This window comes from Podarcis erhardii (genome assembly GCF_964252035.2).
Source record: "Podarcis erhardii genome assembly, chromosome: Z".
Lineage (NCBI taxonomy): Eukaryota > Metazoa > Chordata > Lepidosauria > Squamata > Lacertidae > Podarcis > Podarcis erhardii.
In genome coordinates, this window is record NC_138504.1 from 28,463,795 (window position 1) to 28,490,209 (window position 26,415).

The window sequence follows — 26,415 nt, forward strand, 5'->3', positions numbered from 1 at the left end:
TCAATAAGACCTGAGCTGTCTCTTTGCGCAGTAGCTTCCTTGACGTTTATATGTTGGCTTGAAGAGGTTGCGGGTAAATAAGGTTCTACCAAAAGAGGTTGACTAGCAGAGAACGAGGATGTACAGTCATCTGACTGGGCCGCACTGATTGAAGACTCCAGGTCAGGCATAGAAGAATAGGACAATGACGGATTTCCAAGATGAGGGGTGTTTGGCACATTGCTCTTTAAGACGGAGCAATATGCTCCTTGCAATATGCTGCCAGTGTTCTCAAGAGGATTACTATGTCATCTGCATAAAGCAGCACTGGAATATGCTTTCCTGTGAGTTTTGGAGGGTGGAAATTCATATTGTGGAGGTGGGGAATCATATCAATTGTATAAAAATTGAATAAAGATGGGGCCAATATGCATCCTTGCTTGACTCCCTTCTCGGTCTCTATTGCGTTGAATAGATGGCTTGGGGGGAACAAGGCACTTTCAGCAAGGTCCCTTCATGTGCTGTGCGTATTAAATATAGCAAGTGTCTGTCAAGTGTGGAAGTCTCCAGTTTTCCCCATAGCTTTATTCTGGAGATGGAGTCGAAGGCTGCTCTGAAGTCGATGAAGGCCACATAGAGAGAGACAGTATTACTAGATGAGTACTTCTCTATTAGGTGTTGGAGAACTAAGCCTTATAATAAATATAATTATAATAATGGTTATAATACCATATTGGTCCAAATATAAATCATACCCGCAAATAAGCCGCACCTTTAAAATTTGCGGGTGTGGCCCACCTCCTGGCACTACTGCCCTGAATGGGGGGTGACCGGCCTTGGCGCCCTGCTCCCCACACCGGTGCCAGTGCTCGATTCCGAGCACGCTGCATGCCTGACTTCCAGCACTACCAACTCCTGGTACTACCTCCCCAAGCCGGCGCCAGCGCCAGCGCCGGCTGCCCCACCCCCAACTCCCCATTCAGGGCAGTAGTGCCAGAAGCTGGGAGCGCAGCGCTCGGTTCTGAATATAAGCTGCACTTTAACTTTTCACAGTCAGAATTTGGGGGGCAAGTGCGGCTTATTTTCGGGGCAATCCGGTAAACAGATAATTTTAAGCTAGCCTCCATCCCATTTCATGAAATCACATGCATTGTACAGTCAGCCTCTGTCATACTCTGCTTATTTCCCTCATGCCCTTTCACTGCAACTAGTTCAGGTACTTTTTGCCTCCTCACCCCCCCCCCCCCATTTTAGTAGACCTTGAATAAAAATTCTTCTTTTTTTTGCTCTCTTTCTCTCCCCCTGCCCCCGGCTTTCTTTCATTTAGTTTGGAAATACCTGCTATTGCAACTCTGTTCTGCAGGCACTTTACTTTTGTCGTCCGTTTCGGGAAAAGGTTTTGGCTTACAAGGTCCAGCCGCACAAAAAGGAAACCCTTTTGACATGCCTCTCAGAGCTTTTCAACGACATCGCCACACAAAAGATGAAGGTGGGGGTCATCCCTCCCAAGAAATTTATTTCCCAGCTGCAGAAAGACAACGGTAACTAGACTTCTTAAATCTCCATGTCCACTTCAGTGTTATGCATCCTTGGGGGCCTTTCAGGTGTTACTTTAGTGGCTTGGGAGCTGCTTCCTAGAGGAACATGGAGATGGGGGGGGTGCAGAGAGGGTAATGTATTGGTTTGAGTGTTGAACTGGAATCTGGGAGACCAGAGGTCAAATCCTTATTTGACCATGAAGCTCACCTTGGGCCAGTCACTGCCTCTCAGCCAAACTTACCTCTTAGGGTTGTTGTGGCGATTAAACAAGGAGGAGAGAGCCACAAACAAACAAACAAGTTGTTGTTGTTGTTAAGTACCCGCCCTTCACCCTATTGTCCCAGAGCAGGTTACAATATTAAAGCACAACTGTAAGAACAGTTTAAAACAATTTACAATAACAAAAAGAAATCTGTAAGAAAGAATGGGACATGTATGGGACAGAAAAGGCCAAAAACAGCAGAGTGATGTGAGGTTTGTTGGGGCCCTGATCTTATTGCAGGAGAGAAGAAGCCACTCGCCAGTTCACTCCAGTATGCTTTGTTATTCACCCCTCCCAATGCACACCCACAATAAAACATAAGTTAGAACTGTTTATAACTATTTATAATTTAGATCCTGCTGAGATCAATGGGACAAGATGGCCATGGCTTAGTCCCTCGTTGAAATAAGTGGGACTTTAGTGCAGCTGCTTTAGCCTGGATCCTGCCCATTACCTGGATATTTGAGATGGGAAATTAGCTGCTGATATGGCGCTTGTTGACAAGTGCTGAAATTTATGATCCTGAAGGGATGGCATGAATGTACATATCCAGTGTTGAAAGAGTGGTTAATGGAAGTCTGGAAAACTAAAATGATGCCAAAATTAACTAAATTAAGAGATAACAGCCAACAGATAGCAACTTCTAATACTTTGTTCCCTTTTACTAATTTTGTGAATAGCGTACAGCCTGGATATTGAATGCTGAAACAGGGGAGTGTGTTTTCAAGAGGCATTTAAAAGTAACTACTGTGTCCACCACCTTCTGCCCTTGGGAGGGTGTACAGGAGGTTGGTGCCCGTACTAAGAAGACCCACTCCCTAGGTGTCATAGGGCAGCATCCCAGAGGCTTCAGTATAGCCAGCAAGGCTTTGTCTGAAGATCTTATCCATTGGCCAGGAATGTCTGAGGGGAAGTGGTATGCTAGGTATCCTGCTTCTAAGTTCTTTAAGACTTTATATGCCTTAGTACTGGGAATCTCCATAGTGGATCCACACTTTCTCTGCTAGATCTAATATATGCGTATAAAAATAAATGCAGTAATCAATCCAGCTTAGTTTAAAAGCGCTCTGTGCCTCAGCCAGTCAGCTGTGTCTTACCTAAGCCTTGTGTCCATTGTCAGTCTCTAAATAACTCTCCAGACTTAATGAGGCAGAGTGGAGCACCAATATCATGTGGCACGATTAAGAGGAACAGTATTACGCAGTGCATTTCACCCCCTTCTGCCCCACCATACTTCATATTGGAAGTAACTGAAACTGTACGCTGCGAGTGACCTAACAGCATTTTAATCACCCTTCCTTTTGTTTGTCTTGCACATCTTCATTGCCAGAACTCTTCAACAATACCATGCAACAGGACGCACATGAATTACTGAACTACCTGCTGAACAGGATTGCTGACTTACTACGAGATGAGAAGAAGCAGGAAAAGCAAAATGGCAAGCTGTGGAATAGAAGCAAAGGGGAGAAGGTGGACCGCACTTGGGTCCATGAAATCTTCCAGGGAACACTAACCAATGAAACCAGATGTCTTACCTGTGAATCTGTATGTTGTTGTTCTTTAAATCCCCCAAAGCTCTTCCTTATCCAACAATAAGCCATTAGAGTATGTTGGTCCATTGATTTCAGTGGGCCTACTCAGAATATGACTTCTTTTCTTTTTGTTCATTTCTGTCCTGCCTTTCCTTCAATGAGCTCAAGGTGGTATACGTGGTTCCCCTTCCCAGTTTTATCCTCACAACAACCCTGGTAGGTTAGGCTGAGAGACTGTAACTGGACTGTAACACTCTCCTTTGGTGAGGTGTGATTCAGACTTATGCTACCACCTCCTGTGCATGCCTGTTTTTCACTTCTTGGTTCCTCACGATCACAGAGGAGGGGTTTTTATTGTGTGTTGTTTGCAATAATTTACTCTGTTATGGGATACCAGACAGAAGGGGCACAAGGTCCCACAATGATGTAGGAAAGCAGTTTTGCAAGAAGTGTGATGTGTCAGTATTGGATCAGAGGTGAAGAACCTCATTGGGGGAGTGGGGGCAAATCTGGCCCTCCAGGCTTCTCCATCTGGTCCTTAGAACTCTTCCTAGGCCACATCCATTACCAGACTTGCTTCTCACCATCCTTGAGTGTTTTTGCTTTGCTAGAATGTGTCCTAGCATGTTTGCCTGATGAATGCTAGAAATTCACATCTGTTTATTTGCCTTCTTCACCTCTGGCACCACCCACCAGTGCCGTGTGGCCCCCAGAAGGTTGCCCAAATAGAATATGGCCCTCAGGCTGAAAAACATTCTCCATCCCTGTGGTAAATGCTGGGGAGTCTAGTATGGTGATAACTTTGGTCTTACCTGTTTTATTACATTTTAAGTGTGCTCTTCATTCATTCTGGATCCCACAATGGGATACAAATAATATTTAAACAAAACAATTGCTACATCTAAACAATAAAACACAGTATAATAAAATAAGGAACACAGCAGCCGCCAAAAAAATTAAAAGAAAAGTGTCAAGCAAACTTTCTTTGCAATGGCCATTAACTACACAGAGACCTTGAACAATCAGATAACTCCAAAAGCTTGGGAGGATGAGTGATTTTTTAAAAAGCAGGTTCCAGAAGCCCAGCAACACCAAGACCATCAAGCTAGGTGATTGGTGGCACGTCTTAGGTATTCCAGCAAAGGCCTTGTATATTTAGCTTCATGGCTAGTATGCTAACGAAATGAAAAAATGAGTCAAATAAGAAGGTATGATTATGTTGACTACTTTGGGGGGGGGATCTAAGGTAATCCACACCATACATTTAAAGCACATTTCATGCGTATGACTCCCCGCGAAGAAGCTTGGAAAATGCCATTTGTTAATGGTGCTTTGTATTTCAGATCTGTTAAGAGTAAACCACAGCTCCCGGGATTCTGGGAACTGAGAGCCATGTGCTTTAATGTGTGGTGTGGATGTCACCTGTCTAAGATAACCAGGGGAGATTTAAGGTGAGTTCCCCATAGACTGAAGGAGTAGAGCAGCCTTCATCACAGCCTGATACCTTGTTGATGTTTTGGATTGCAGCTCCTATCAGCTGCAGCCGATACCCTGATGGGAATTGTAGTTCAAAATATCTGGAGGGCACCAGGCGGGCAAAGGCTGGAGTAGACAAATGGCTGTAAGCCATGGCAGCTATATGGAACAGTCAGTGTTATCAGTTTTGCTGGTTTTTGCCATCGTACTTGAGATTTTCTTGATACATCTGCCTTATCACTCTTGGAAACAGGTTTGAAGTTAAAATCTACTTCACTTGATCCAGCAGGGCTCTTCTTAAGATGCATTTCAGTCTGAAGAAGATTGAAATAGGAACCAGTTAAGTCAGCCAGCCATTAATTTGCATCGTTTCCTGGAACAAATCCAGTCAATCAGCATGTCCTGCATCCAAGGAACTACATGACTTACTTTGGATGTGTTTCTCAAAGAGTCCCTTCTGCTATATGGTGAATTGCCTTTGAAAACAAGAGATGAGCTTCCAAAGCAGTGTGTGTGTGTGTGTGTGTGTGTGTGCGCGCGCGCGCGCACATGCGCACGTGTGTGGGGCTCTTAAAATAGCTCTCTAAATCCTGACCTATTTCGGAAAAGTGAAGTCCTAAGCAGAGGGGGGAATCTCGAGTGGGCTTTTAAACTTAATGTGCTTTAAAAATAGCATTGGTTTTGATACCTGCTCCATTCTAAAGGGATCTTCTCAGCCGACATGGCGCAGGTTGTGAAAATTTGGTTCTGCGGCAATTGCCTGTCGCCAATGCAAGGCTTTCCAAAGGCCAAACTAAATATAACCCCACTCACACAATTAACAGTTGTGTGAATGGTTTGTTTTTAAAAATATAAATAGCAATCACAGGTGAGCTGAATTCAGAGCCAATCAAGGGAGTAGTGGGGAGGGGTTTAAACCTGAATATGCCCAGCTGCAGTCCCTGTCTGGATTGGATGGGGGAAGTTGCACATGCCTTTGCACTGGAAAGAAGGCTTCCATTTGCACCACTGGAATTGCTGATTGGACAAATAGTGTTCTGCTTAGTTTGTCATTTTATATGGGGAGGTGTTCTGAGTGGATGAAACAACATGTAGCCTGCAACTGCCCCTTATTTTGAGAAGAGGCTGAGCAGCTATCTGGAAGATTCGGGACACATAAAAGGAAGTACTCCTATGCAGTGCATAGTTAAACTATGGAACTCACTCACACAGGAGGCAGTGATCATCACCAGCATGGATGAGTTTAAAAGAGGAATAGACAGTTTCATGGAGGAGAGGCCTATTGATGGCTATTAGCCATGATGGCTGTGCTCTACTTTCACAGTTAGAGGTAGCAATGCTTCTGAATACCAGCTGCTGGAAGACACAGGAGGCGACTGTGCTCTTGTGCTTAGATCCTGCCTGCTGGTTTCTCACAAGAATCTTGTCTGGCCACTGTGAGAATAGGATGCTGGACTAGATGGGTTCCTGGCCTGATCCAGCAAGCTCCTCTTAAGCTCTTATCTTCAGCAGTCTTCAACCTTTTCAGACCTGAAACCTTTAACTCCAACCAGCAATGTGAATCTTAGACTGGAACCCATTTGCAGCTTCCCATTGTGGCTACACAGATTCCTCTAGGAAGCCCACATCAGGCTGTGAGGGCAATAGCCCGCCTCCTGGTTTGTTTGTTTGTTTGTTTGTTTGTTTGAGCACCAGATTTAAAATACAATAGCTTCTGAACATGGAAGTTTTATTACAGCAGGGGAGGGGAACTAGTCAGGGATGAAGGGAGTTGAAGTCCAGCAATTGATCCAACATGTCCCCCAGTATATGAAGAGAGGCAATAAGAGGCACCATGGGGCTCATCATTGAATCTTTAGCATCTTTTAATTATTCCTTGTCTTTATTTCTCACTGCAGACATACCAGTTTGACAGTCATTCCTTCTCTGCAGGAAAACCCTAGGAATGGTAGTGTGGGGGCAGGGGAGCAAGCTACAATCCCTGGGGTTTGCAGGGGGCAGGGGGAGTTATGTCACATAATTTTGTTGTCTGTTTCTTCCTTGCCTTCCTTTCTTCCCTGCCTTTCTGTTTATCTCTTTAAAAAAATAAGGATGAAAAAATTAATAAAAAAACAAATGTTAGTGGAACTGGTATGCCCCTACTGAGGTCAGGTCATGACTAATTTGGGGGTTGCAACCCATTAATAGAAAGCCAGTGGTCCATAGCTGCCTTCCTCAGTCTAATGCCCTCCAGATGTTTGAGATTACAACTTCCGTCAGCCCCAGTCAGTATCTGGAGGCTGTCAAGTTGGGGAAAGCTGATCTATAGCATATGAATCTGTATTATAAGCTGTGGTATTGATTTATGAGTGCGAGAGGATGCTGCGTGTCAAATGATGCTTGACTGCATGAGATCAAAGAGCCATGTCCATCATTCTGTGCAGTATTGCCAAGGATTCTTGGGTACTCCTGTTTGGTTCTCCCCTTCCTACCACTTTTCATTGCTTCTGTGGCCACCCCTACTCATACTTCCATTTGAGTATAGGCAATCCTGTGCGGGGGTTCTGCGTGCATTGGCAGAGCTTGCATAAGCCCGCTTGCCCCCGCTCTGTCCCTTTGCATGATGTTTTTGTGGTGTTTGGGGGCTACCTCCAGGTTTGGCAGTGTGCAATTGGTTTGGCAGTCTGCGTGATTGCACATTATTCCGACATGCCTAAACCGGAAGTTGCCTGTATTAAAGATGTCTTCTTTCTTAAACTTGAAACATGACTACTAACCATGGTGGCTGTGCTGTGCCTCCACAGTCAGAAGCAGTGATGCTTTTGAATAGCAGTTGCTGGAAACTGCAAGAGGGGAGTGTGCTTTTGTGCTCACATCCTGTTTGTAGATTTCCCACAGACACTTGGTTTGCCATTGTGAGAACAGGATGCTGGACTAGATGGACCAGTGGTCTGATCCAGTAGACTTTTCTTACGTTTTATCATTTCTAAACTTGCTTATTTTTATTCCATTTACCCTGCCTCTTTTTTTCTTTTTTCTTTTCAAGGTTAGCAGCAAAGATGAGGACTTTCTGGACCTTTCAATTGATGTGGAACAAAATACATCAATAACACACTGTTTGAGGTATTTTTTTTTTTTTAAAAAAACCCAAACACCTCAAGAGCTTCCCAGATAAGCACTTGTGTAATGCTGTCAATATATGACACTTTACAGGAGCCTTTTGCTAACCTCCGGATCATAGAATCCTAGAATTGAAGAGTTAGAAGGGACCCCAAGGGTCTAAGCCAATCCCTTGCAGTGCAGGATTTACAGCTTAAAAATCCCTGGCAGGTGACAATCCAACCTCTGTTTAGAAACTGCCAGTGATGTTTTGGCGATGGTTGTGCTCGCTGGAGTTGATGGGAGTCATAGTCCAAAATGTTTGGAGGTCACCATGAATACTGTTTTACTGAGAGATGTCATTAAAAAGTTGTATCCTTCCCCAAGGAACATATCCTCTAAATTTTGACAGATGGGTGGAGTGGGGAGAAAAGCCAGAGTCCGCATAGCAAGCATGTTGGTGACTTGTGCAAGTCAGTTATTATTCTTATTGTATTAATTTAATTTCTATACTTCCCTATATCTGAAGGTCTCAGGGTGGTTCGCATAAAATATCAAATACATAAAATCAAAACAAAACCAACAACCCAATAAAAAACAAAAGCCCCAAAGAGCCAGCATTTTTAAAAAGGGTATAGGATGTAGATCAAGTCAGACAAAGGCCTGGTTGAAAAGGAACATTTTTGCCTGCCTCCTAAAGGTGTATAGTGAAGGCACCAGGCGAACTTCCCTGGGGAGAAACAAAATAAAAAAATTCCTTCCAGTAGCACCTTAAAGACCAACTAAGTTAGTTCTAGGTATGAGCTTTCGTGTGCATGCACACTTCTTCAGATACACTGAAACAGAAGTCACCAGACCCTTCTATATAGTGAGAAGGTGGGGAGGGGTATCACTCAGAAGGGTGGTGGGAATGGGTGATTGGCAGATAGCTGTGATGAGCCTGTTGAAGACTCTTAACGGCTGCAATAGGTCTTACAGGAAAAAGCAAGGGGTGAGAAGGTGAAAAATGGCTTTGTCATGTATAATGAGATAAGAATCCAATGTCTTTGTTGAGACCAGGTCTCTCCATGGTTTTAAGTTTGGTAATAAGTTGCAATTCAGCAACTTCTCTTTCTCAAGCTCTGGGAGGAAGACCTTTCATTGCCTACAGACAGCCACCCAATCTTAAACAACTCCTAACCCACAATAATACTACAACCAGACTTAACACGGACACTGGCACCAGAGCCTGCAATAAACCCAGATGCCAACTTTGCTGCCACATACACCCGGACAACACCATTACTGGCCCCAACAACATCACACATACCATCTCGGGACTATTTAATTACTCATCGTCTAACATTGTGTATGCCATCAAATGCCAACAGTGTCCTTCAGCTCTCTATATTGGACAAACAGGCCAAACCTTACGCCAAAGGATAAACGGACATAAATCTGACATCAGGAATCACAAGACAGAGAAACCAGTAGGAGAACACTTCAATCTCTCAGGACATTCTATACAAGATCTCAAAGTAGCTGTTCTATTACAAAGGAATTTCAGAAATAGAGTGGAAAGAGAAGCTGCTGAATTGCAACTTATTACCAAACTTAAAACCATGGAGAGACCTGGTCTCAACAAAGACATTGGATTCTTATCTCATTATACATGACAAAGCCATTTTTCACCTTCTCACCCCTTGCTTTTTCCTGTAAGACCTATTGCAGCCGTTAAGAGTCGTCAACAGGCTCATCACAGCTATCTGCCAATCACCCATTCCCACCACCCTTCTGAGTAATACCCCTCCCCACCTTCTCACTATATAGAAGGGTCTGGTGACTTCTGTTTTGGTGTATCTGAAGAAGTGTGCATGCACACGAAAGCTCATACCAAGAACTAACTTAGTTGGTCTTTAAGGTGCTACTGGAAGGAATTTTTTTATTTTGTTTTGACTATGGCAGACCAACACGGCTACCTATCTGTAACTGGTTCCCTGGGGAGAGCATTCCATAGATGGGGAGCCACTGCAGATAAGGCTCATTCTCGTGTTGCCACCCTCCTGACCTCTCGCGGAGGAGGCACTTGAAGAAGGACCTCAGTGGATGATCTCAGGGTCCGGGTAGGTTCATATGGGAAGAGGCAGTCCTTGAGGTAGTTTGGTAGTTCACCATACCTCAGCCAGTGTGATGTATCAGCAAAGCATACAGAGCCCCAGCAGAATCTTCAGAGATTTCCTGCTTCCAGCAGAACAGCTTCCAGAGTCCCCAGGTACAAAGCAAAGTGAAACAGTACTATCTTCTACATAAAGTTCTTCTGGGCTTTGAAGTAAAGATAATGTGTACAGATAAATCCGCTAGCACTACCACCATGTAAAAACCACAGCCTCTTTTCTTGACTCTCACAGATTCAGAGTTGGATCCTGACAGCATCAGGACAGAACATGGACCTCAGGACATACACAAGACATACTGAAAGCTAGAGATTATTATATCCATCTCTGCACCTACCGATGGGAGGGTGAATGACTCAGCACCCTTATCTCAGAGCATCCAGACTTAGGGGATGTGCTTCCTCCAGACATGAGCCCAAGCACTGTCATTTAACCCATTGTTCACATCACACCAATGAAGGGATGAAAACGAGCAAGTTCACTTATGCTAGAAATGGGAAGCCTTGAGAACATAGGAAGTCACCTGGGGCTCCTTTGGAAGGAAGGGCACAATATCAGTTCAGTCAATCAGGTGATCATCTGCCTTCTACTGAGTTGAGTAACAGGGCTGGACATGAATGCGACAGCACTCTGTGGTTTCCAGCATTCCACCATTGATAGCATTACCCTCATCCAACACATTATCGCCTGTGCAGACTAGTAGTGGTTTTCCACAGATCTTATTCTCAGCTCTCATTGGAGTTGCTGGGATTTGAGTTACAAGTTCCCTATCCCTGTGGTGCAGAAATGCGAGGAATGGAGCCTTAGGAACATGTGACAGAATAAATCATGTGACAGAGGAAGCTTCAGCCTCATCCTGCCGGCTGTCCAGTTTGTGGGCCGGATGGGATGTGAGTTTTCTCCCATGAACCTGAGTTTTCTATAGTATAAATAAAAAAACAGTTTTATTTATCTCATAAAATTTATACACTGCTTGATTGTAAAACAAAACAATGTGTTTTACAAAACAAAACAAAACAAAACAATATGAAAATGAATTAACAACAATAATTTAAAACTTTCAAAAAATTAAAATTATGAATAAATTCAAAACAAAACTTGCACCACCTTTCTAAATATCTAGGTAGGCTTGTCTAAATAAAAGTGTTTCTGGCAGGTGCCAAAAAGAGTACAGTGCAGGCGCCTGCCTGATATCAATAGGCAGGGAGTTCCAAAATGGAGGTGCTGCCACATTAAAAGATTTTAATGTATTTTTAATATTCTGTTGGAAGCTGCCCAGAGTGGCTGAGGAAACCCAGTCTGATGGTGGGGTATAAATAATAAATTATTATTATTATTATTATTATTATTATTATTATTATTATTAAGTGCTTACAAATGCGGAGCAGGTATTAATGTGGCACCTGAAACAGTGCCAGTTCCACCAATTGAAATGGTTGAGTGGGTGCAAATGGGGTAAGGCACTCTCATAGGTAAACTGCTCCCCAGTATGAGGTATGAGCAAACAGGAGTTCTTGGTTGGTGGTGAAACGCCTGAATGTGCTAACTCAGTGGTTGCCAATTGGTGGTCCATGTAACCCACCCAGGGGGCCTGTGGCACATACCCGTCAGTTGTCCGGAACATCCTGTTTTGGGGGGCTGTGCTCTTGTGTGGGTAACATGATTTGCACAGGAGCAAGGTGCAGAAGACTCACATCCTGGTTTTGCACTGGGACTCATTGAGTGCTGTTCACATAACAAAAACTATGACAGAGATACCAACATTTTCAAAAGTAGGGGATCCATGGCTTTGGCTTTTGAAAAATGGGATTCGCTAATTGCCCTAACTGCCCTAACTCTGATTTAACTTCCCATTTTTACAGGAAATTCAGTAATTCTGAGACTCTGTGCAGTGATCAAAAATACTACTGTGAGCAGTGTCGCAGCAAACAGGAAGCGCAAAAGAGGTAAGCCTAAAAGCTATTGATTGTTGTATTTTTATGTCACTTTCCCTCCAATCTGCTCAAGGCAGTAGGCATGGTTCTCCATCCCCTTTTGTTCTTACAATAGCCTTGTGTGGTAGATTAGGATAAGAAAAAGTGATAGAAAAGTCCATTCGGAATCTGAACCTGTGTCTTCCTTTGTCCAGCACTTTAATCATTAAACCACCCTGGTTCTCAATAAAAATAAGATAGGTTGGTTACAGTTCTCTTTTGTTTGAATTAGGGACAATACATTATATAGAGAGCCAGGTGTGTCTGCTGCAATACTATGAGTACAGAAAAACACCAAACATAATATTGCATGTTTACTGCTTTGGTGGTGGTGGTGGTGGTGGTGGGAACTCTCCATGCTACAAAGCAGCACTTATTTCAAAGCAACTGCAGTTTGGAACAATTTGTATTCCCTAGACTTTCTGTCGCTGAACCCCCCTTTTTTTGCTTGCTTGTGGGGTGCCCCACTTTTGTGATGGATTTCTTGAAACTATGCCTGCTGAAATCTCAGGTGGTGGAAGGATGACTAAACTAAGTTTCCAGTAGTCGGGCATTGGTTGAGGGTGCACTGAAGAAGCTCTGTGCATGACTTTCAGAATCTGATTCAACCAATTGTTCAAACCTGTTTTTATAAAAGGTGATGAATGATTTATGCAAAATAAGAGACTGAACTCAGCAAGTTGCAGAATTCAGCAGGCACAAAACTTCGTATTCTTGATGCAGAGTGTTTGAAGGTTTACATGTGGAGGCTGCGACCCTGATAAGCTTCATCCTGTGTGACTTATGTAAAAGAAAGCTGTCATGTCTCAATACAAAGCAGGAACATATTTTGTGTTTTGAAGCAGAGCCAATCAAATATCTTCTGTTCAATATTTTCTCCTTTTGGAAAATGCCGACTGATAACCTGCAAAAACAAATTAAAGCCATCTGACTTGCATGGTTGGGTAAGAGTAAGTGTTACCACTTTTGCCTCCTACTTTTCTCAAGGATACAGGAGAAAATCAATTGTTCTTATTTCTTAGTCAATAGCAGCCAGAGCCAAAAGGCAGAGTTCATTCTTTCTTCTGCTTTCCTTGTTGTGATGAGAGACGGATGCTTTTGGGCCATATAAGAAGTTGCTTTGAGTCCAGATGCTCCATAATGCTCTTTCTCAGCCTTCACCAACCTTGTGCCCTCTAGATATTTTGCACTCCAACTTCCATCAACCTCAGCCAGCACAAGAGGGCTTGTAGGCTGAGGCTGATGAGAGTTGTAGTTCAAAACATCTAGAGGGCAGCAGGTTGGCAAACAGCCGCACTGATTCTTCCCAATGTTGCACAAAAGAGGTACTGAGTAATGTTTCAGATTTGCTAATATTGAAAAAGCTATCCATTTATTTGAATAATTTACCATGTTTACTGTTTTAAACAAGCTTTCTTAGAATTCAGAGTGATTTCATAACATGGATTCCACCCTTCACCATCTCATTCTCTTTTGGTCTTATTTTGTGGACCTAGGATGCGAGTGAAAAAGTTGCCCATGATTCTTTCTCTGCACTTGAAAAGATTCAAATACATAGACCATCTGCATCGATATACCAAACTTTCCTACCGTGTAGTCTTTCCTTTGGAACTTCGACTCTTCAACACTTCAGGAGATGCTTCAAACCCAGATAGGATGTATGATCTTGTGGCTGTAGTTATTCATTGCGGCAGGTAAACTATGAGAGATCACATGCATACCATGTGATATAGCGTTTGCTATGTATTTTGGGGAAATATTTGTCTGTTCTCTGTCTGTTTGGAGACGTTCTGCTTGTAGGCTTCCCATAAGCGTTTGCTTGGCCGCTGTAGGAACAGGTGCTGGACTGCATGAGTCTTTGGTCTGTTCAAGCTTTCTCTTACTTCAGGGGTGGGGAGAATGTGGCCCTCCAGATGTTGCGGAACTACAGATTCAAGATAATTCGCCTGTGATAATTGGTTCCCTGATCATGTTGGCTGGGAGTTGTGGTCCAGCAATACCTGGAGGAACACAAGAGTCTCTTGCATGTTCTCTATTACAAACCTTCTCTCAAAACATTTTAAAGGAAATCTTCCTCCAGCTTTCACCTCTCTTCTCTTGTGCAAAGTAGTCCCCCTCTTGTTCATTCTGCTTCTGCTCTTTGGTACCTGTCTTCACCAGCTGATGGCACTTCCCATAGGATGGTCTACCCTCAGAATTATGGAGTCTGGTGGATTCCTGAATGCTCTGGGGGATTTTCCAGTTGACATGTTGGGACTCTCATCACACTGTGGAATGGTGATTTATGTGGAGCCATCAGCATGATCTCTCCTGAGTGTACTCACCATTGCTGTGGAGCACATAGGTTGTCTTTGTACTCTAGTGACCTGCATGTCTGAGGATGAAGACCAGCTTGAAGAAGTGTGGTTGACCACCTACCCCCTTGACCATCTTGGCTTCTTAAAGTTGGCCATAGTAGATGGACTAGGTGGGTCCAGGGAGTGATCAGTGCTTCATTTGAGGAGGGAGAGGTACCACCCACTCTGAACTTCCTTAGAACCTCCTTAGAACCTCCCTCTACCTGGAAGTGTTAAGCAACCATTAAAAAGGTAAAGGACCCCTGACAGTTAAGTCCAGTTGCGGACGACTCTGGGGTTGCGGCGCTCATCTCGCTTTACTGGCTGAGGGAGCCAGCGTTTGTCTGAAGACAGTTTTTCTGGGTCATGTGGCCAGCATGACTATGCCGCTTCTGGAAAAACCAGAGCAGTGCATGGAAATGCTGTTTACCTTCCCGCTGGGGCGGTACTTGTTTACAAATATCACTTTTTGGGACAAGGGTACTTGAGAGGGTGGTGTTGGTCCAGCTTCAGGCATGCTTTGAGGAGACTGAATATCTGGATCCATTTCTGTCTTGCTCTGAAACTGCCTCAGTTGCCCTGTTTGGTGACATTGTTGATGGATTGGCTCAAAAAAGTGAGACTTGAGCACACTGTACTTCAGTAGTTTTGCTCATATCTTCAGGGGCATTTCCACAAAGTAACTATGGGAAGCTACTGTTTGACACTGTGGGAGCTTTCCTGCGATATCTTGCAGGGTTCTTGCAGGGATATGTGGATGACACCCATCGCTATCTGTCTCTCCCATCTGAGTCAGGAGAGGTGGCTGAGGTGCTATACTGGTGTTTGGAGGTATTGGTGGGTTGGATGTGGACCAGGAAATAGAAACTATCCTGAAAAGACAGAGATGTTATGTGTTATGTGTTCCAAGTTCTCAAGTTCTCAAGTCAAGGACGTGGGAAGATGGCTTGCTCTGGACAGGGTTGCACTTTCGTGGAAGGAGCAGGTCTGTAGCTTGGGTGTACTGCTGGATTCAACATAATCACTTGAGGCTCAGATGGCCTCAGTGACTAGGAATGCTTACTTCCAGCTGTGGCTGGTTTGCCAACTACAGCCCCTTCTAGACAGCGATGACTTAACCACTGTACTCCATGCTCTAGTAACTTCCAGATTGGATTATTCCAACATGCCCTTAAAGACAACTCAGAAACTTCATCTGGTTCACAATGCTCCAGCCAGATTACTGGCTGGGCTTCCCTATAGAACTCATATAGCCCCTGTTCTGACACAGCTGCATTGGCTGCAGGTTTGTTTCTAGGCCTAGTTCAATGGGCTCACACTAGTGTTTGAAATACTAATTGACTTAGGCACCAAATGACCCCCTCCTTCCCTACAGACTTACTCCAGGCGTAAAATCAGCAGAATACCTGGTAGTTTGTCTTGGTAGTTCTACTGCCCTCAGAAGTTTGGGGTGGCGGTTGTATCCCTGCAGAGGGCATCACCTCTGGCAACCCCTAAGTTGTGGAATTTCAGATTTCAGGAAATGTGAAAGAGGCACCTCTTTGCTACGGCTTGAGAAGTATGTTTTCAGGATGCACACTAATCCTGTGCTTGTAGTTTGTTTTAACTGTTTTTAATACTGATTTTTAAAATTGTTGTCACCCACCCTGGGCCCTGCTAGTGAAGGGCAAGTAATAAATGTGGTTGTGATACTAGTAATAATAATAAGTCTGCATCTCAGAGGGTAGCTCACTAGGGAATGGCTGCTCATGACTGCAGGTGACAGATGACTGATAACTATTTTATATGTTACAGTAGCTTAATGTGTTCCATCTCATTTGTACAATCAAGGAAGAGTTCTCAAGTTGTTTTTAAAAAGCAAAAAACTATTGTTGGATTTCCCCCACTCCCTGCCGCCCCCTACAGTAATTTAAGACATTTGCTTGATGCGCGCACAAATTATACATGAATTAATGTTTTCGACTGATCGTTTAGAAATGCTGAGTTATTTGTAGAAGCCAGGTGTAGGCTGCTCCCATCTTCTCTGAAAAGGAAATTGAAATAAAATCTATTATTGGAACAATGAAATTATTTAAAGCAGTATAGTCTGACCAATTTTTTTTAAAGGTTTATATTTTCATGGAGTCAGCGCCACCTGGTGAGAATTCATCAGCACCGAGTTAACAAGGATAGCCAATTAAAAATGGCAAAAGGGAGCATTACCTGCACATAGGAGGCTACCTTAGACATGGTCAGACCGTTGGTCAGTCTAGCTCAGTAGTGACTGCACTATCTGGCAGTGGCTCAGGAGTTCCTCTCAGCCCTGCCTGGAGATGCTGGGGGTTGTGTCAGGGGCCAGGGGTTGAGTCAGGGGCCAGCAGCATCCAAAGCATGTGTGCTGCTGTTGAGTCACACAGCCCTTTCCCAAAGAACAGTAAATGCCAATGAGAAGGGTTGCAGCCTAACCTCTACCCTGACTAGTTTGCCATGCACATGATATGTTTTCGTTTGGAGGGCTGTTCAGTCTTGTGAACCGCCATCTGCTTGAAGTGGTAGAGCACAGACACAGATTCCCAGGTTGCTAAGAATTAGGCCTACATTGCTGTGTGGATCCTGTATTCGCACAAACTTTTAAAAAAACCTGTAGGTTTCAGTGACTACCATTAATTTATGATATTAATATACCACCTGTCTGACTGGGTTGCCCTAGCCACTTTGGGCGACATCCAACAAATTAAAACATCACAGTAAAACATAAAACATTAAAAACTTCCCTATACAGGGCTGCCTTCAGATGTCTTCTAGAAGTTGTATAGTTGTTTATTTATTTAACATCTGATGGGAGGGCGTTCCACAGGGCGGGTGCCACTGCTGAGAAGGCCCTCTGCCTGGTTCCCCATAACCTCACTTCTCACAGGGAGGGAACCGTCAGAAGGCCCTCAGAGCTGGTTCTCAGTGTCCAATGGAGGTGGAAATGTTCCTTCAGGACACTGAGATATACAGGGTTAAAGGTGTTCAGGGCTTTAAAGGTCAGCACCAACATTTTTGTTTTGTTCCAGTGGTCCAAACCGTGGACATTACATCACCATTGTGAAGAGTCATGGTTTTTGGTTGCTGTTTGATGATGATATTGTAGAGGTAGGTCTATATATTACGCCAACTTCTCACACTCTGGTGATAACTCTCACGGTGTCTTGGATGTAAGTCATTGTCACGACACATTATTTAGGCGTTTTACCTTGACTGGTGAAAAGTGAGCTGCTTTTACCAGTCCCGTAAACACTTTTGGTGGTTGGTTATTTTGCTGTTGTTTTCTCATTCTTTGCCACTGATGGTCACAGAAGAATAAGGGTTCAAAGGGGGGGAGGAAGTCTTAAGAGATCTGCCACCAGGTGCTTTTGCATAGCAACAAGTGCAGAAGTCCTGGATGGGCTTCATAAGTAAGCAAAGAGCAGGATAGGGAAGGGAAGGAGAAGGGAGGCAAAAATTAATAAAGTTCCATCTTGAAGGTTGGGGTTCAGTGCAGGTCCTGGAACAACTGAAGTCAACTGATACATGTGCCCTGACTTGAAGGTGGTTGATATTGAAAAGTGATTAAATTATTACACTCTGTTGGTTGCCTTGTTAAAGGCCACAGCATAATTTCAAACGTCTCTTCTAACCATGGTGTGCAAACCCACTTCAAAGCATGTGTTCAATCTCTCATTTACAAAGGAATTGTGACTTCCATTTAAAATGGTTTACATAGATGCACAGGTAGTGCAAAATCCCAGTTAAATATCCAGAATAAAAGAGGATGATCATCCTGGAGTGGGGGAAAAGGAGGGACCCTTTCGTTCCTTTCCAGTTCCATGTTACATCTGCACTGGACAAAATTGATCCCATTTACTGTCCACTGTCTAGATCAGCGGTTCTCAACCTGTGGGTCCCCAGATGTTGTTGTACTACAACTCCCATCATCCCTGACCACTGGTCATGCTGGCTAGGAATGATGAGAGTTGTAGTCCAACAACATCTGGGGACCCACAGGTTGAGAAACACTGGTCTAGATCATGTTTTCTCTTCCCTGTTTGATTGGAGCAACATCTGTTGATGTCTAGACATAGCAGTCAATGGGTCAGAGTGCTGTCACTATTCACTGCTTTCCACCGGAGAGACAAAGGAGGCCATTTAGAAAAGACACTCTGAGTCAACACCGAACTTGTACTTCTAAGTTTCAAGGCTATGAAGATGTAACTTTTCCAAAAATACAGTATTGATCCTGCAGTATTCTTGATATTAGGGCAAGGAACATAAGGGTGTTGGTTGCCATGAGACTGATGTGTTTTCACTTCCAGAAGCCAATAGTTTCGCCAGCAGCGTCAAAGTGTTTATCAGATTGTGAAAAATAGCTGCGGAAACAGGAAGAAGTTGTTTTCATGCTCTGGCTATTTTTTCTTAAGAACTGTTGTTGAAAGGACTGGCAATGAAAATTGGAAGCCATTTCCTTTTCACTTCTTAGACTGAAAGATTTTTTCATGTGTGGAGAAAGTTCTGTTTGTTTAAAGGAAAAGATATTGCAACCAAGCTGTGTGGTTAATTAAGTGGCTTATTGTTGGGTGGGGAGGGGAGGCCTCCGCAATTTAGCCACTGGTCAGGGTTATGGGACCCTCAGGTTTCCCCTATCAGTTCTTCATTTTTATTACAGAATTGGTAATCAGCTGGTTGGTTGATGGGTTGTGGAAAGGTCTTCTCCCAGGGACCACAGTGTATTCTAGATCTGATGCCTATAACCCCATAGAGACAGAGCTTAGCCTCCTTTCTTTTCTCTTATATGGGTCTGGCTCCATATCGTTCCAGGACCACATCTTCCACATCTTCCATCAAGCCATAAATACAGTGTATACCCTTCCCTTTGCCGTGGCACCTGCCTACCTATCTTAGGTTCCGCATTGACATTTGTGGCATGGGTTGCTGCCAGTCTAGTGTCCTGGGGCTAGGTTGGTTTCTGAGGTTTCCACTGGGGAGAGTCATCAGATCACTCTGGAGGACAGCTGTTCTTGCTCTTTTTTCTTTTAGAAATGGAATTCTGTGTCTACAGGTATTCTTTGTCAGTGTTATAGTTTCTGTTAGGGTGTCGTTGGCAAGCCTTGGTGCTCTAGGGTCACCATCTGGATCCTGCTCCACATTGAAAGTGGCAAATGCCTGGATGGGATGGAAGAATCCTCCCACCACTGCCTGTATGAGTCCTCAGAAACCCAGTTTCTCTCCCCAGATTTATGTGTCACCAAATCAGTAACTGCAGCTGCTGGTTTATTGATGGCTACATATCCATCCAGGATCTGAGTTGGTCTCTGCTGGATTGCATTGAAATAGCTTGTATCCAGCTCCCCCAGTACTACTATAGCTGGGCTCCTGAACCACTTTTCATAGGAATTCTTATCTTGGTATCAAACAGGTAGGGGTGCAATGGATCTATTGAACCATTAGCCTCTGCTAGTGCATTTAAAGTCCCAGCAGACCTACCATGACTTTTCCACAGCCTCACTGCCCATGTGAGTCAGAAGACTGTTCATTCTGTCAGTGGCTCTATTTTCCTGGTTAGGGCCTGGATCTGAGTAGCTGTCATTGGTTTAATTCGAGTAATGACTTCTTGTTGCTGTATTATGAGCCCTGTGTTGGCTCATCTTTTCCCAGCTGCCTTTTCTGTTTTTCTTTGTGATGTTCTGTGAGTGCTCTCAATTTTTATTTAATCACCTTCTCCCTTTTTCTCCCTAGTAACTTGCCTCCCAGCACCTGCTAGTATCTCCTGACATGACTTGTCTGATTCCTCCTGAATTTGTTGGATGGCTTATATCATATCCTCTGCTACCCAGTTGATTCTGTTAAATCAGACATTGGTATCAGTTGCCTGCCTTCCACCATTACTCAGGACACTGAGAGCCTGGTTATGCCTTCTGCTGTTTTTGTCCAGTCTTTGACTTGTTTTTGCTTTGGCTCAACAGGAGGTTGGCAAGGATCTGAATCACAGGTCTGCTCCTGTGGTGTAGTCATTGCAAGTCCCAAATGCCCATATCCCTTTTCACCTTCATAATCAAACATTTCAAAGAATCATAGAAGTGTCACCTAGTACAACCCCTGCAATGCAGGAATCACAGCTACAGTATCCCTAGCAGAATGGCCATCCAACATTTATTTAAAAACCTCCATGGAAGGAGAACCCACCACCTTCCGAGGGAGTCTGTTCAACTGAACAGCTCTTAATGTTAGAAAGTTCTTAATAAGGTTTAGTCAGAATCTCATTTCGTGTTAATTTTAATCTATTGGTTTGGGTCCTACCCTCTGGAGCAGCAGAAAACCAGCTCATTCCATCTTCCACATTACAACCCTTCAGATATTTGAAGACTGCTATCATACCCTCTCTCAATCTCCTCTCCTACCGGCTAAACATACACAATTCCCTCAACCGTTCCTCATAAGGCTTGGTTTCCAGACCTTTTGTTATCTTGGTTGCCTCCTCTGCACACCTTCCAGCTTGTCAATATCCTCCTTATACTGTGGTGCCCAGAACTGGTTGGTGAGATCCGACTGTGCCTTCGGGTCCTAATATGTCTAATAAAGAATAGCGTTGGCTATGAGAAACAGTGCTCCCAAGTTTATTTAACACATCTTTTAAGAATATAAAACCTCAATATTGGTCAAAACAAAATAAAAAAATTCCTTCCAGTAGCACCTTAAAGACCAACTAAGTTATTTCTTGGTATGAGCTTTCGTGTACATAGTTGGACTATGGCAGACCAACACGGCTACCCATCTCTAACTCAATATTGGTGGTACTTATTAATACAACATAGATTTGGACAGAAATGGAAACCCCAGTTTGGCAGCCATGGGGCTTGATGAAAAGATGGGGCCACCATAACATCCATAGGTCTGCCTCTTGTGCTAGGGCAGAAGGCAGGGAACGGGGCAGGCAGACAAAATGCTGTGAACCTGAAACTGGCACGGTTTTTTAGTCCCAGATGAGTCTTGATTGTATCATGTGCTGCTCTGGGTCCTGTGCATCCCAGGCTAACTCAGGCCCTTCACACACCTTGTTTCTGGGGTTTCCAGTCATCCATTTGCCCAATCCAGCCCACCCCCACCCCAGTGCAAAAAAGGGGGGCTGTTGGATTGTATCCATCAAACCCAAAATCTACTTTTGCACTGTAGATCAATACTAACAGTTTTCTTTATATTTTGGGGTTTTTGCCAGTAATTGCCAGTTTCTGAAGAACTGTGCTAGCTATGATAAATTAAATGTCTGCTTATTTTTTTACCTATACATCCAAATGTTACCTTCCATTACTGTATGGGCCTTATCAATGAAATGGATTTAGCACTGGTGATAAATCCTCCTGTGGCGAAGTCTCCTCCTCCAGACTCCCCTCTTCTACCGCCACAGGCAGCTGTCTCACCGGTTCCACAGAACCACACAAATCACTGGCCCTCCCCTTAGATTATCCTTCCCACCTGCCTCCTCTGCCCACACATGCCCCCACTCCTCGGGCTCCTGCCCATCGATGACATGGAGAATCTAAAGGAATGCATTTCGTTTAACATTTTGAAATATTTTTAAATTAAATTGTAATAACAAGCAGGTTACAGGAAAAAACATATGAAAGTAAAATCAGTGGTTTTTTTGTTTGTTTTTTAAAAAAGAAAAGATAAGCTGTCACAATGCCAGTAAGTAACTACAGGGTAGAATTAATGCAATTTACTGTTGATAACACTGGGCAACAATTTTTTACTTTTTGAATGTTGTCTAGATTTTTACAACTGATTTAGGATATTTTTGCACTGCTGAATCAGGAAATGGCATCCGTTTCTCTCCATCAGGTCAGGTTTTCTGTAAACTGAATGGTGGGCATTGATAAAGGTAAGTACACGTAAATTGCATGTTGCTTCACCATTTTTCAAACTTCAGGGCTTGAACTTCTGTTTCTTGGAACTCCTGGAATGCTCAGCGGCAGGGAGGTCTCTCTTCAGAGTCCAACAGTAGTCAGCCATCATGACTGCGTCCCAGCGACCCTGATACCTGGTCTCCATCTCTTTCATGTCCTGATGGAATCTCTCCCCCTGCTCGTCACTCATTGAACCCAGGTTCTCAGGAAACCGGTCCATATGTGAAAATAGGTAGTGCATCTTGTCGCTCATGTTGCAGCCCAGGTTTCTGAAAGCAGTCAGCATGTTGTTGACAAGTTCTGCGTAGTTTCTGGCCTTATTGTTGACAAGAAAGTTCTTCACTACCAGAACAAATGCCTTCCACGCTTCCAGTTCCACTTCGTTCATTGAGTTTCCGAACTCTGCATCTCTGATGAGCTGATGGATCTGAGGACCGTCAAAGATGCCAGCTTTCAACTTCTCCATGGTCAATCCTGGAAAAGCCTGGCACAAGTAAATGAAGCAGTCACCATCCTTGTCCAGAGCCTTGGTGAACTGCTTAATTAAGCCAAGCTTGTTGTGCAGCGGTGGGAAGAGTATTCTGTCTCTGTCCACCAGAAGGTCATTGATGACGTTCCCTTCTTTGCAAGGCACCAATTCCTCCCGCACATGCCAGTCCTTCTTCATGTAATGCTGAGCACGGTCCCTACTATCCCACATGCACAGAAAACATGGGTACTTGGTGAAGGCAGACTGTTGTCCCAACAAAAAGTTCACCATCTTCAGGTCAACACAAATAAACCACTTATGCTGATCATAACCAATTTTCTCCAGCACGTACTACACCGCTTCATAGTTCTCCTTCAGTGTACGCGAGTGAGCCAGGGGTATAGAGGCAAACTGGTTGCCGTTGTGTAGCAGAACACATTTCAGTGATTGCTTGCTGCTGTCAATGAACAGTCTCCAATCTTTGGGTTCATACTGTGGCACTCCAACCTTGAGCAGAAGCTGCGCAATATCTGCACAGTACACCAAGTCCTTCACTTCCGAGAAAAAATGGAGGTACTCTTGATGCCTGTTGCGGAAGATGCTGATGCGAGCACTGTCAGAGAGGAGGTTTTTTTCCTTCAATCTGGATGCCAACAGTTCGACAGAGTCCTTTGACAAGCTCAGGTCGCGAACTAGATCATTCAACTCCTTTTGGGAAAATGGATGTGGAGCATCTTCTTCAAGAACCACTTCTTCTTCTTCATGTCCTTCAACACTGGAGGCATCTTTGTCACTAATGTTAGGAAGTTCTCCGAAGATAGGCATTGGAATTTCATCACAATGAGCTACAGGACGACATGATGATTGAAGATCAGGATACTTCGTGGGGCGGCTGCCCCATTAACTTAGTTTTGATCCCCCAACTTTATGCTTTGCTGGACCAATTTATGGAAGATTTCGAGGTTTTATGACTTCAAACTGATCCCTTTTCGACATAATCACCCAGAACTATCGGACCTGAATACTTTTTGTCATTAAAATAATCATTTCCAATCAAAACAATTATTTGACAAGGCATTTTACCCCCACCAACTTCTTCTAAAATGCTCCACACAAGCGTACATGTGAACAAAAACGTAAAAAAAGACATGTGGCCATAGCTCAAAAACTTGACCTGATTGAGCAAAACCAATGTGATTTTTGGATTCAGCGCATCAGATTTATCCTAAATCAGCTGAAAAAACGCAGACAACAAATTTGTTGTTGACCAGTGTAATAGACCATCTTAAGAGGGAAAGGATGCATGGTCTCTAATTACAAAGAGTTCCATAGCCTAAAGCAAAATACAGTGGTACCTTGGGTTACATACGCTTCATGTTACAGACGCTTCAGGTTACAGACTCCGCTAACCCAGAAATAGTACCTTGGGTTAAGAACTTTGCTTCAGGATGAGAACAGAAATTGTGCGGCAGCAGCGGGAGGCCCCTTTAGCTAAAGTGGTACCTCAGGTTAAGAATAGTTTCAGGTTAAGAACAGACCTCTGGAACGAATTAAGTTCTTAACCCGAGGTACCACTGTAGCTTTTCTAAGATGATTTTCTAAGTTTCTATAGAAATTGAAAGCTTTTATATTTTAAAATGAGCCCCCTTTTTAATTAAAGTCCTGCTTGATTAATCAGTGGTACCTTTTTAGGCTAGGAAATATTTGTTTTTGAACAATTTTTGTCCTTCTGTAGTATACTTAGAGGTAATGTGTGGCAAATAATCCAAATTAAATAGCTGGTTGCATAATCCAAGTGAATTTTCCAAGTCTTTTAATTCTGATGCAGTCTTTCTGTGACCACCACCTCCCAGAAATATTTTGCTGAATTTAAAGGGGGGGGGACACACTAAGTGAGATTCAACAGGTAGTGATATTATTTCCCCCTCCTTAATCTTCTTGTTGTCTTAAATTGCAGAAAATTGATGCTAAAGCAATTGAAGAATTCTATGGATTAACATCGGACGGTTCCAAAAACTCAGAATCTGCATATATCCTCTTCTATGAATCAAGGCACTAAGACAGTGAACCCTGAAGCATCTTGCATGTTTTCAGAAAAGGAATCAAGCCCCTGCTCAGATAGGACATTGTAGCAATAGTAAAATCAATACCTCATCGTTGCCATAGGACCACAGGACGTCACCAGGACATAAACTGGGACATTTTCTCAAGGACGACAACTGCCATTAGCAAGAAGGCATCTTGCTTTGGATTTCTTTCTGGGTTATTTTATACCTGTTGTCTTCCCAAATCTGTGTTACCTCTATTTGAAATATGCCTGCTTGAACATTCAAGAACCAAGGAAATATTTTCTTGCTTTTCAGTAGTATTATACAGTTAGTTCATCATTCAGGGTTGATGGCCTGAGACTGTCCCTTGGTTTCTATTTCTCCTGTTTTTTTCTGTATTCTAGCAGAATGATTTCAGTCTTCAGTGTCAGCTCAAGACCTGTTTTAGGGTGTAAGTTGCAGAAAGTTGCTCACTGCTGTTGGTGGCCCAAAACAGGATTGCTGCCAGATTAAATTGTATTGGAAATATCATGCCTTTAATTCTGTGTGTGGCAAGAGAAAAAGAAAAAGTTGTTCCTATAGTGTTGTGAATTTCCTCAAAGGAAATCATTTTGATTTCATTCTGAAATCATTTTGATTTCAAACAACACTATTCTTCTTCTTCATTTATCCCCACTTTGTTTCCGCCCCCCCCAAAAAATCTTATTGAAATGTTATTTTTATGTGCTTTATAATGTATTATCTACTCAAAGCCGCAATATTGCAGAATCTAAGGGAGCAAAAAGTAGATGGAAGTTTTTGAGGACCTGTAAGATGAATTGATTGTATTTCTTGGAGCTCTTATATAAGCCAAAAGTGCCCTCTACTGAAAATAGATATATTTGTTGTTTGTTTCACCGTATAACAAACTCTACAGACACAAACAAAAAGGCAGTTTTTGGAATGAATCTACATTCTATAAATACCTATTAAGAGGCAACACTAATTCTGAGAATTAATGAACAAATCATCCTTGTTTTGCAAACAGCGGGAGTTTAAGAAGAAATAACTGAGGTCAACATGTACCGATGCCTTGAGAAGTATCCAATTTAAGCTGAGGACCATGTATAATTGCCCAGTTCTCGATTGTCTGCTGCTTCAACAGAAAAACAAGGCTGTCTCATGAAGACTGAATTTCACTTAGTGTCTGTTTACCAGATCTGCTGCCCCTGTTTATTCTGCCACCTGAATTGGTCACCACTGTGCCTCCTGGGTGGGGTGGTCCAGGATCCAGTGACCAGTTTTGGCTATGGGGAGTCTTTGTTGTGCCTAAATTGACATTCCCACCTGAAATGGCTTCCCAGCATGTTCAAGTGGAGGGGAGACACTTTGAGCAGTCCTCTAAAAACATCAGGATTGCTTCCATTGTAGCAATGGGAAACATGCGCAGCAGCTCCTTGTAAGCGTTAGAGCACATGGAACTCTGTACTGGGACACATGAGTGGAAGTGGAGATTCAGCCTTCCATTTGGTTGTAACATTAAAGCCACCTCTGCTTGTCCCAAAGCAGCCCTCCGTATCATGCTCACTGTCAAGGAGGAGGAGATCTACTTAATTGCAATTCCATAACTTGTGCTCTGGTTCTCCCCCCCCCAAAAAAAAACAACAACCATTATGTGCCGTCACGTCAC

The 26,415-nt window shown here is 43.4% G+C and overlaps 1 protein-coding gene across 4 annotated transcripts in view; it reads left to right on the plus strand.

Moving 5' to 3' along the window:
* Positions 1–25,360, plus strand: part of LOC309333537 (ubiquitin carboxyl-terminal hydrolase 12-A-like) — a 54,667-nt gene extending 29,307 nt beyond the window's left edge. For 3 of the 4 annotated variants that reach the window (XM_081847206.1, XM_081847209.1, XM_081847208.1), the window contains 7 exons: positions 1,307–1,520; positions 3,111–3,325; positions 7,814–7,890; positions 11,882–11,965; positions 13,489–13,686; positions 17,367–17,445; positions 24,656–25,360. In XM_081847206.1, the coding sequence (XP_081703332.1) occupies positions 1,307–1,520; positions 3,111–3,325; positions 7,814–7,890; positions 11,882–11,965; positions 13,489–13,686; positions 17,367–17,445; positions 24,656–24,757 (969 nt within the window). In that variant the 3' untranslated portion in view covers positions 24,758–25,360. The remainder of the gene's footprint in view (positions 1–1,306; positions 1,521–3,110; positions 3,326–7,813; positions 7,891–11,881; positions 11,966–13,488; positions 13,687–17,366; positions 17,446–24,655) is intronic. The other variant, XM_081847207.1, reaches the window with a different exon arrangement.
* The last annotated feature ends 1,055 nt before the right edge of the window (positions 25,361–26,415 follow it).